The following is a 12,203-nucleotide window of genomic DNA, read 5'->3' as shown; positions in this document are numbered from 1 at the left end:
AAGGGACCCAGCGAGGGTAGCTATTTGTAAAATATACCTCTTCAACCTCTAGGTGTATGATAAATATTTGAATTCACCAAAACTCTTAATTTTGTGTAACTTCTCAGTGTAGCACTATATATTGTAAATTATGTTTGTTGCGTTATTTACATACCAAACATTTGGCTCGTTCACAGGCTTTAAGATCCGAGCCAGACCCTTGGCTCGGCTCTGGCCCAGCTCTCCCTATAAATGTATTGCCTCACCCGCCTCGACCCATGCTATTTGTGATGGAAGTCTTTCTTGAGTCAAATCTGGTGAGCTGGGCTACAAGCCCTCATGGTTTGTCGGTCCTTCCTGAGCCACACAGGTCAGCTGAGTCTTGCACTTTGCCTTCCTCGTAAGGGGCTTACCCCTCTTCTCAAACTGGGAAAATCAGGTTAATTTTTTTTCAAGGCAGGTTGTAGCATTAGGGCTTTTCCATAATCTATGTTTAGTTGTTGCCTGGAGAGAAAAGGGCGAACATAAACCATATTTCTGGTCTTGAGCACAGTCTCCTTTAGCAGTTCAGAAAAGGTATAACCACCCGCTGGATGCGGGCAGTATTTATTATTCTGTGGGTCTACTGGCAGCAAGCAACAGTGCAATATTTCTGTGAAATTTCAACTCTGCCAATCTGACCAGAGTATGTTCCCTCAGGATTATCCAAAAGGCAGACGCAGAGGTCAGTCTCAGCTGGTCAAGCTATGTGTGTTACCTCGAACCAATAACTGAAACTTTCAGCCAAGGTCTAAGGGTTCTACTTATTGCCAAGATCAGCATAAGAAGGGGAGCTCTGGGGCGGTGGCAGGCAGAAATTGTAGATTACCCCCAGCCCTCGAGTGTCTACTGTTTCTTTACTGTGTTTCAGTGACATTAGGGAAGTATGCATATTGTCCTGTCCACAAGGAGAATGTTAAGGTGATCTTGAGAGGAACCACCATTTTGTGCAGGCAGTTGTCATGTCTTCATAGTGTACCACACTGTGCCAGGCACACAGGTGCACACAGGTGCACAACTCCCCACATGGAAAAGAAAAGCACCTAGTTATACTTGATTGTACAGGAGTGAGATTGGTAGGGCCATACCTCCCAGCCTCTTGCCCTGGGTTCTCTTCCATCACCCGTGAGTCGGTGTTACCCTACCCTCAGCTATTTTTTAGGTCTCGCTCTCGAGACCTATTGTCGTTGAGATACCTCTCAAGGGAGACAGACCGGGGCACGCGCGGCGATTCTGGTTTGTGGACGCGCACGTAAGACGAGCCTGCCACAAAGCGTGCACAGCTGGCTCGAGTCAACAGTGTGAACGCGCGAAATTGCAGTGCAGCATGAAACCAAACAGGCCTTCGCGTTTAGAGCTTCGTGGCGTACCTGGTGCTGTGTTGTGTAACACGCCCCAGCCACACATCATGTGTCAGGCTGTGTGGACAGTCTAGTCACATTATATAATCACACCGCCCAGACCACCACCAAACCCATCCTTCACTCTCCCTTACAGCTACGCACGTTTATATTGACAACAATAAACTTTACGCCCGTCTGACTGCCCCATCCTCACCCTTTAACTGGCTGGTACTGAAAAAATGACTACATACAAATTAGACATTTTTAGATGATTGTATTTTTCTCTCCTTTTTAAGTTACTATGCATTATATATACTCGTCGCCTAACCCGTGAGATATACAAATGCTTTCCTGTGTAAAGCACTTAAACATGCCTTGGTATGATGTCCACTCTATGCAAAACAATTGACTAAATACTGCTCTGTTATTCTGTGCATGACACCTGTCATACGTGTCGTGTGTCCCTATACACTTTAACACAATTACAGAATATTTACTCCAACCCCAGCAGCTTGATAATAGGCAGCCCTCCACCCCGGGTGCTTCTCACCTGCCACCCCTGCCCCAGTCCCCCCCCCCCCCCAGCCATGGCCCTCCCCGGGCAGTGCTGCCCCTGCCACTGCCCCAGGCGTGCACTCAACTGCGTAGGTCTGTGCCGCGCCGTTGGCCCAGGGCGCAGCCGCACCTGCTCCTACACGCGGGCGTTCTTCAGCTGCTCGCGGTCCCGCTGGTCCAGCTGGTGGTCGGAGGGCAGCGCCAGGGAAGAGGTGTCCATGTTGGGCTGCAGAGCCGACATGTGGAAGGTGCCGCCGAGCTGCGCAGCACCCACCGACTGGAGCACGGTGAAGCCTGCAGGCGCCGCCAGGGGGCACGAGCGGCAGACCTTGGCAATGTGCACGCCCACAATGCGTGCGCGTCTTTCCCACCCCTCCCCATTCAAGCAGCAAGCTGCCCATTGTATTTTTTTATTTATGCGTTTTAATATAGCGTGGACTGTACCCGAAAAGGAACAGAACTGATATAAGAGAACAATACAAGTTAACAAATTGCAAAAGTTACATTACATGAGGCAAAAGTGACAATCGTGAGTGAACAAAGTACAAGTGGTAGCAAACGGTGCATTACAGGAGGAAAAAGTGACATGTGTGCAGGTTGCAAAAGCGTACAAAGTACAAGTAGAGGTATAATACTGCAATAAATGGAGGACACTCAAACACAAGAACAAACGTTACATAGGCAATGGTGGCACTTGTGCAAGTATCGAGAGGAAACAAAAAGTAAGAGGTAGCAAACTGTGTGAGCCGGTACAAACAAAAAGGCACACCACTTCACCTGCATGGAAGTGTACACACAAATATGGCTTGTTGTGATACCTTCCAAGTAATGCAGACCAGTGCGCGAGCAGACTTTGGTCTGTGAACGGGCTTCCCACTTGCAGGTCTGTGAACGTGCTTCACATGAACAGCTTTTGCGCGTTCATTCAATTTGAGTGCTCCTCTCCGGAAGACCTGCTGCGTTAATTATAGGTCCTTTCCGGGAGAGGTGCTATTTTTTAGCAGCGTGGGGCGCCTGTCGGCATGCTGTTTTAATGACTTTCTTTTTATTGGAATGCAGCCTGTTTATTTGCTCTTTTTTAAGATAAATGGAATGCCCTGAAATAGTTCTTAAATCGTTCCTTTTCCTTTAACCCCTTCCACGCTCATGACGAGCTGGGCTCGTCATGAAGTAGACTGCTGCTACGCTACGCTGATGACGAGCCCAGCTCGTCATGAAAGCATGAGGATCCCGGAATCCCAGCACAGCAGGGGAATTCCCATAGCATTCAAGTGGTTAAATGCCATCACAGAAGACCTTTCAGTTTCATCAACGCCAGGGTTTTTTGAAAAGGACAATGCTTTCTTTTTCACAGAAATGTCTTTGTTCTCACTGCATTAGGTGTCTACTACGTAAAGTCACATGGCGTAACCATATGCTTCCTAAAATGTAGCTCAAATTGCCTCCAGCCAACTTCCTGTTCTGATGTGTGTTTTTTTCGCCCCTTGCTGCGCTCGTCCGCTCGGGAAACTTCCTCCCTGCACCAACAAATAAACAGGACTGTCAAGCAACTACCTCAAAGGGTGCACCCACATCGGAACTTTTTATTTAAACAAAAACTTTATTGAAAATATCTTAAATGGTCAAAACCATGGAAGAAGGACTCATGCGTACACTAGTTTATCGCAATAATAGACAAACATGAAGGTCCCTTGCAGTCTGCCAACTAGTGCTCAGCACTCACCGTGGATGTGCTGTCAGAACTTCACCTGCCGCCGACTGATTCGTCGTCTTTTTTTCCCTCTGGCTTGTTCCAGCACGTCAGCCATATAAGCCCGGCCTTCTTGCTTGCCGGCGTCTCTTTTGATTTACTCAGTCGTCATCTCGATGCTTCTGGTGAGTCTATTTCCAACCTCGATTGCCCTTTTGATTTGTGCACAGGCCTCAGTTAATTTTTCCTGCTAGGCCTCCATAGTGCTTATGGTTTTGGCAATCTGCTACGTCCCCTGACCTCCCGGTATTTTGCCCAGCTGTTCTTGAGCTCCACACTCCCACCTTAATTTGCCAGGGGTCACACCGCGAGATTACAAACGCAACACTGCATTAGTACTTACATTCACACGGCCCATTGACTAAGTTTAGATTTTTTTAAACTGCTCTCTTCCCTGCTCTTTCTGCTATGCTTAATTGTATCCTGCGTACCAATTGGTATTGATCTTGGCCTTGGAAGCTCATTATTCCTGTAATGCCACATGCATTCAGTGCTTTTCTCTATTCACAACACACAGACCCAACGTTGCATGGTCGTTGTACACGCCGTACTTGTGTGGGCTTATGATGTTTTGTACCTCCTCACAAAATGAATGTCTCTTATTCACGGAAATCCACCTGTACACGGTTGTGCTTCACACAGTGTTTATACAGGATTCCATTAAATGACCCTATTCACTAGCGTTTCCCTGGTATTTTATCACCTTCAGGGGGTCTGACATTCAGGGCGCAGGGTTTTGCTAACATTAATAATGCATTTTCCAACCCAGTTACCGAAGCCTCCCCTTTGTTTTAAGGTTTCCACCCATTCTGGTTATTTCTCCTCTCACTCATAAGGGCCTGTGCGTTTGCTCAATCCTCCAAATAATACTCTGCACCCATCTGCTGTTTTCGTGTGCCTCTGTTGCCTGCTTGTGATCGGGTTTTCGTGCGCCTCTGTTGCCTGCTTGTGATCGGGTTTTCGTGTGCCACTGTTGCCTGCTTGTGATCGGGTTTTCGTGTGCCTCTGTTGCCTGCTTGTGATCGGGTTTTCATGCGCCTCTGTTGCCTGCTTGTGATCGGGTTTTCGTGTGCCTCTGTTGCCTGCTTGTGATCGGGTTTTCGTGCGCCTCTGTTGCCTGCTTCTGATCGGGTTTTCGTGCGCCTCTGTTGCCTGCTTGTGATCGGGTTTTAGTGCTCCTCCGTTGCCTGCTTGTGATCGGGTTTTCGTGTGCCACTGTTGCCTGCTTGTGATCGGATTTTCATGTGCGGGTTTTCGTGTGCCTCTGTTGCCTGCTTGTGATCGGGTTTTCGTGTGCCTCTGTTGCCTGCTTGTGATCGGGTTTTCGTGTGCCTCTGTTGCCTGCTTGTGATTGGGTTTTCGTGTGCCTCTGTTGCCTGCTTGTGATCGGCTTTTCGTGTGCCTCTGTTGCCTGCTTGTGACCCGCTTTTCATGTGCCTCTGTTGACTGCTTGTGACCCGCTTTTCGTGTGCCTCTGTTGACTGCTTGTGACCCGCTTTTCGTGTGCCTCTGTTGCCTGCTTGTGATCCGCTTTTCGTGTGCCTCTGTTGCCTGCTTTTGATCCGCTTTTCGTGTGCCTCTGTTGCCTGCTTGTGATCCGCTTTTGGTGTGCCTCTGCCTGCTTGTGATCCGCTTTTGGTGTGCCTCTGTTGCCTGCTTTTGATTCGCTTTTGGTGTGCCTCTGTTGCCTGCTTGTGATCCGCTTTTGGTGTGCCTCTGTTGCCTGCTTGTGATCCGGTTTTGTGTGGCTCCAAATGCAATAGGTGTCGCATTTGCGAGAGATTAGGCTATTGGCATTGTAAATGACTATGCCATTTATTTATCTGTTTTCAAAGCCAACACATAAATAAAAAATTTGTCATTTACAATGCCAATAGCTCTAACTTTGGCAAAGGCGAGCCCGTTGCATTGCAAATGCTTGTTTTTTTTAGAGAGAACATGTTCTGTAGTTCTAAAAACAAAAATTACATCTTTTTATAAAATTTCTTTTCGTAGGAGCAGGTATTCGCATTGATGGAATATTAATCTGAAATAAGGTAGAGAGTGGAGTGCATGGAATATTACTTTTGAACAATGAATATAGATGCAATCGCAATACCTAGACATATGGAGGTAAAATGGTCATCGCCAACTCCAGGAAAGAAAGTTCATATGGTAGACTCAATAAAATATAGACATTTATTGGGTGTAGATGACCTTATTTGCCACTTTCAAGGAATAGAAACTGAATACCTGGATATCAATGATGCTTTTCCCAGAACAGGACATCCCAACACACCTATACTTCAATAAGTTCATCAGCACAAATCAGACATCTAAAATAGTCGGATAATAAAATCAGTTATAACTGATGTCTGCCTGAAGAATGTTTGCTGCACATTAGTCTGCTGGGTGTAACACATGTTGGCATCTTGTTGAGGATTCCACCCCTGAAGTCTAAATAATAAGGTAGCCAAAACTACACCACAGCCATTGGGTCATCTGTGAAACATCGTGTTGCTACATGCTCAAAAGTAACACAACTCACACATCTGAAAATGGACACCACTACGTTTTCACCCTCCGCAGTTCCAGATCCTAAAACACTTTACTATGAGAATAGAACATGTATTAAATTCTACTCTGCCTTAAGTAGAGACGTTTGTTTTATTATGTGTGCAATTTGAAAAGTTAAACACACATTATTTTAAATGTAAAAAATTATTAGTACCTGAAACCTAAATACAATACACAACATCAAATTCAAGGAGTTTCACTCAATAACGTGAATACAACCCGTACAAAATCTTTACCTTACAGTTCCATTATCTTTACATAGTAACCCAACAGACCTGTAGACCAAACAGCAATATGTTTGAACAAAAGGCTATTTCAGACTAAGGATTTGTGGGATGTTCCCTCAGTTATTATGCTGTTCTAAAATATGTATTGTTTTCCGTCCCAGATGAAGGGGCTCTGCGTTGGCTCCACAGCTGTAACCATACGAAACCTGTGCTGCTGTAGTCTTTCCTAATCGAGGCACTCTGCTCTTCCTTTTCAGAGCCTTGCGATGAAGGTGGTGAATCTAAAGCAGGCCATCCTGCAGGCCTGGAAGGAACGATGGAGTGACTACCAGTGGGCCATTAACATGAAGAAGTTCTTCCCTAAGGGAGCCACATGGGACATCTTGAATCTGGCAGGTGTGTTTTGTGGATATGTGTTACTTGCACTTATGTCTGCATGTACTTGCCGGGCTCCCTGTTTTATTCGGTGGCCAGTTAGGTCTTCCTGGGGTATTTTGCTGCATGGCTGTGTCTGTTTTTAGAGATCAACGAGAACGTGGATTTATTGTAATGCATAATTCAGAACGTTCTATTACTTATCTCTAGCACTGACATGTTTCGTAGATTCGCAAGCTTGTTTGGATATCCTTCGATGTTAGAGGGGGGAGACCAAGTAGCATATAAAGTGTTCTTTTAGCTCCATTAATTTCACATTCAATCAGAGCAGACGCTCCCACTCAGCGTTCTTTACACAAGCAAAAGGTACAGCACAGAAATAACAAGAAAAGCTTCCCTCATGCGAGGAGTAGGTGTACAGCATAACTAGTAGGATGTGTTTTTGCATGTATAGAAAGGGAGGAACTGTGCGAGATTGTATCCCCCTGGCCTTGTTGTGGCTTCACACTGCCTTTCAGTTCCATACGAGGCAGTCGGATGATCCATTCCAGGAAAAATGTTCAGCTTTTTTCTAACGTTATATTAGTTGAGTTCGAGTACCGAATATACAGTTTAAGAGATTCCTACAGTTTAAGATACAAATCCCTTTTGTAATTTCTTATTTGCATGCTTTTTAAAGTCACACTTCTTTGATATCCCGATTTTGGATGCTTTCTTACTATGCTTTGTCAGAAAAAGATGGTGAGGTGATATTCATGCTCTGCGAACAGGCTTGCACACCTTGCAAGCCCCTTTTCATGTCATACCACTCAGTGCATCGATGTCAATCCAGAATACCGCAGTATTCTCTACCATGTTTAGTACTTATTACAAACCTATGTAAAAAGTCCCACGATTCCTTGTCACCGTCTTGCGATTGTTTGTCAAGTACCTATCTGGGAAACGGGCAACCAATATTGCCATTTTTATCTAAATGTTTTTTTATTTTTAAAACGTTTTTAGCCCCAAGCCTTACTTTTGTATACTCGGACCTTTCATTGAAGTTCTGATTAAAATCGGGACTGACACAGTAAAGCAGGGCTAAGTTTATTTAAATTTGCTGGCAAACAGTCGGGGCATTACTACTTCGTCCTCTTCCTCATCACAGTCATTGCAATATGAGGCTGTAGCAGAACATAATGTGTTGCTCAAAAAGAAGTCAAATGCACCCTTTCCTCCTTTAGTTTCTGACTTGCTATGTCTCGAGTTTGTGAACAACTTGTAGATGGTTTTCCAGGGATCTTTACTCTGTGGGGCCCTCCTTCCATGGCTAGGCCTTTCTGAATAAATTAATTAAAATATGTATAAAGAACACAAATGGTCTTTATACATGTCCATTTCTGTAAACCGCAATCCCCTGTTGTTTCAACAAGCATTTTACTATCTCGTGCAGTGACAGTGTTAATGTACCTCTGAATGCAAACGGAGTTCCAATTTGTTGTGTTTAAAATACCACCTAATCTATTACAGTAGCATAACTGAAACTAAGAAAGCGCTTTACGGTGATCTTAGTTGATTTCTTTTTCTTTTCAGAAGCACTTCTGGAGCAGGCTATGATTGGACCATCTCCAAATCCTCTAATTTTGTCATATCTGAAATATGCTGTCAGTTCACAGGTAAGGCAAGGTGATTGCTGCACACAGGAGGGCTTGTAAGGCAGATGGTGTATGTGCTCACGCTGGCCCATCTGGGTGTAGGCATCAAGTGATTTCAGTTTCAGAAGTGAGGATTAGGGTCCTCTGTAAAGACAATTGGATGCCTGCCCATAAACCGTGATACCCACTTAACCAGCCTCATCTAGACCAGGGGTACTGGATTTATGCGGCAGGAGAGGGCCAAATTATGTGGCAGGTTTGAGTAAATTATGCGGCATAATGCAGCACATATTATAATAGCATTACTTCATTATTTTGTCATTTTTAAACTTGGTAACACTGACTGGGCATTGGTTGCTCCTCATTAGTGCCAGTTTAATACCCAAATATAGCAACAAGCAGCAGAAAGCTGACCAGTCTAGATTTGCAAAGGGCCTTCCAGCACTCTTCAACACGTGTTGTAGCTGCATTGTTCGTAACTTATGAACAGTTTGACCTAGAAACGATTTTTTTTAAATCTGCAGATTATGCAGCATATGATAGACTATGTGGCAAATCTATAACTATGCAAAGATCGCTGCAGCCTGCCAATCGCATAATTCCAGTGGACACGGCCTAGACAAACGAATATGACAAAGCTGGATCTCACTGCTGAAAGGACACTGTTTGTTCCATCAGATGTTATCCATAGTGTAAGACTGAATGTGTTCCACATTTCTCCATAGAAATCTATTTGAGTTGAGCTGGCCTGTGGCCTGCACTGGCGCAGAACACAGTGACAGAAACTCACACAAGCGCTGTTTATAGATCACTGGAGGCCTCCTTGTTCGTCAGTCAATTTGTGTTTAATTATCTAATGTGACTTTGCTGTGTTCTTCTCATGCCAGTTCAAGCTGAAGCCCACTTGTCAGTGGCCTGTGCAATGTTATCAAAACACACACACACACTCACACACTCTCACACACACTCTCCTCTTATGCATTGCATGCTTGCCATTTTAATGGCTAAGTGTAGGGCTTTTGTAGTATAGCACACCTCTGTCGCCTCTCAATGTTTTTAAGGTAGAAGGTGCAGTTTGTTATACAAATTCATGTTCCAAGTTGATTGTTGACTACTACAGTCTTCTGTATGATGAGATGAAAAGTTAGTAGTGTTTGAAAGCCCACATTTTGTTCTTGTGACTCCTGAGTTGTTGAAGCACACCGGTCTTATGCATCCGATCAGTGTTACTATCCCTCTGTTCTTGTCATAGGATGTCCCATTATCTTCTTTGCTGATTTTAGTCAGACGCCCATTGTTCTCTTGCATACCCTTGCCATGGTGCACGTCTTTCAAAACTTCATAAACACTCCCTGTTATACCCTTACATGGATTCACATGCTCAATAAACACACATTGACAAACCCTCACATGCAGCCATTTTATCCTCCTTCCTAAGACCTTGAAGAAGTGGCCCCAAATGACTGACACAGACTGCCATGGAGTCCACGTGACAACATTTTTGTGTCTCCTTTCTTACAGATGGTTTCCTGCTCCACAGTCCTCACAGCCATCAGCCGGGTAGGTTTTCTAAAGTGTGTGCATTACAGTGTTTTATTTCAGAAGCACAGATAAAAGCCATAATGATTTGGTGTGGGGAAGGGGGAAAAGAAGAAGTCAAGAAATGATACCTCTGCTGTGATTTTATTTATTTCTCATGCTTACTCTGTGGCTCCATCCTGACCCAATGTTTGCTCTGTTTAGAACCAACAATTTCTGTGTGGATCTTGGCAGACCCAGCAACCGCTATGTGGCTTCCGAGGCCTGAAAATTGCTGTATGGCTTTATGCCTGTTTAACACTTGCTCGGGGACTCCATGGAAGTCTATAGCTAAACCTAATCAGAATATGTGGGTTGTCATTGAAAACATGGGAATGAGTACTCATGAGGCCAGGCCATTGCAGTCAAACGATGTCTGGAGGGGCTATCTTAATAATAGTACCTGGTGGAGGGTTGCACAGTCTCCCAATAAACATCTGCCAAACAAAACCGTTCCCACAGACATTAGTGTGCTGTGAACCGTTTCCTCATCAATTCCCATATAAGGAAGTCTCCATTTTTTATCATATATGTGCATGTTAAGGCATGGTTCCTGGCCGAGAGCATCAATGAAAAATGTAAACTGCAAATTCTATTACACAACAGCAGCTTACAGTAAGTATTTGCTGCTATGTTTTAAAATGTCCATAAAAAGGCTCATCCTAAAGTAGGTTTTCCAAGTCTGCATGCTGGTGAGGGTACCATGTTATTTGGTTACCGAGAGGTGTTTGGGAATTCAACCTGCTGTCTGCATCTCTCCTGTCTAGCTGTTTATTGCCAGGCATTTGTTCATATTTACGACATGCCTGTCTCTCCTGTCATCTGCCACGTCTGAGTCTGTCCCCTATATCTGTCTGTCTTACACACTATATCTTCACTGCCCTGTTTCCTTTGTGTCACCCTGCTCACTCGTGAAGCTGTTTTTTGAATGTTTTTACCTTTTTTTTTAAAAGACTCATACTGCCATTTCATTTTCTGTTTGCAGTTTGATGACTTCTCCCGGGATCTCTGTGTTCAGTCACTGTTGGAGGTCATGGGCATGTTCTGTGATAGACTGAGGTAGGACATTACTTCTTTCACGTGCTACTTACTCTCTGGTGTGCCAATATCCTCCTATGCTGTGTAGGAAAGGACCTTTTTGTATGATCACACCCCCTAGTTTTCTAACTGATGCTACTGTGTTTTTGATTCTGTAGTGAACTGGTCCTGCTTTGCAAGCCCCAGTGCATGTGCTTTGATCCCCAAAGCACTTGTGCAATTGGCTAATGCCCAAGACTCTTTTAACTTACTTGTAAGTCCATAGTATATGGTATAAGTGGTACCCAGGAATAGTAAATTATATGTTATTAATATACTTCAGCACTTACTTGTGGCATCACTGCACTGACAGAGTGAAAACGTGTCTCTTGGCCTGCTTCTGCAGCCTAGACAGGCATCTTCAAAACGACCTAGTTGACATAGCAAAATAAACCCTTTTGCCAGATCAAATCCTTCCTGTTTAATATCAGTAAGCCACCCCCAGAGAGGGTCTTGCTGGCCTACCTGGCAGGGTGCCTAATATTAAAAAGGCCATGCTCCTTTTGTGATTGTCATGCCCTGATAGTGGAAAAGTGAAATCGCCATTTTCACTGTAGCAATGCAGGTGGTGCCATTGGGTGTTATGGAGTATCACTAGCTGCATTGCTAAGTGTTAGCTTCCACGGTGGGACCAACAAAGGTATTACTCCAAAGTATCAAATTAATCGCTACATTAAACCTGATTCATTGCTCAAGCATCAATATCGACCTAGAATTAATAAGCATTGGCATAGCCAATAGGTCTCGCTTTTGGGACCTTAGAAGTATTTAGTTATGCAGCACAATATCCTTGGTGCAACAACATCAACTGTTGCATGGCTTAACACTTAGAAGGTCCCAAAGGTTAGACCTATTGGCTATGCCAATTCTTGTTAACTTTCTATGCATTATTTCATAGGGAAAGCTAAATACCCTAATTGCATGAAAATAGAAATTCCAGCAACAGCATGGACTCCATTAAAATTAAACATTCCCCTTGCCTATTGAGGACAATACATTTTACTGGTAGTAGAAGTTCTTCTGACAGTGATTCAATCTGCAGTTTGACCATAACACAGAGCACAACATGTGTCCTGTCTGCTGCTGATCC

The 12,203-nt window shown here is 44.3% G+C and overlaps 1 protein-coding gene across 2 annotated transcripts in view; it reads left to right on the top strand.

Annotated features, from left to right (window-relative positions):
• Positions 1-12,203, top strand: part of MED24 (mediator complex subunit 24) — a 355,035-nt gene that overhangs the window by 22,690 nt on the left and 320,142 nt on the right. For both annotated transcript variants that reach the window (XM_078645678.1, XM_078645677.1), the window contains exons 2-5: positions 6,707-6,845; positions 8,397-8,479; positions 9,980-10,018; positions 11,022-11,095. In XM_078645678.1, the coding sequence (XP_078501804.1) occupies positions 6,716-6,845; positions 8,397-8,479; positions 9,980-10,018; positions 11,022-11,095 (326 nt within the window). In that variant the 5' untranslated portion in view covers positions 6,707-6,715. The remainder of the gene's footprint in view (positions 1-6,706; positions 6,846-8,396; positions 8,480-9,979; positions 10,019-11,021; positions 11,096-12,203) is intronic.

Source organism: Lissotriton helveticus, chromosome 5_1 (assembly GCF_964261635.1).
Source record: "Lissotriton helveticus chromosome 5_1, aLisHel1.1, whole genome shotgun sequence".
In the NCBI taxonomy this organism is placed as follows: Eukaryota; Metazoa; Chordata; class Amphibia; order Caudata; family Salamandridae; genus Lissotriton; species Lissotriton helveticus.
This window is presented reverse-complemented; position numbering and strand designations above follow the sequence as displayed.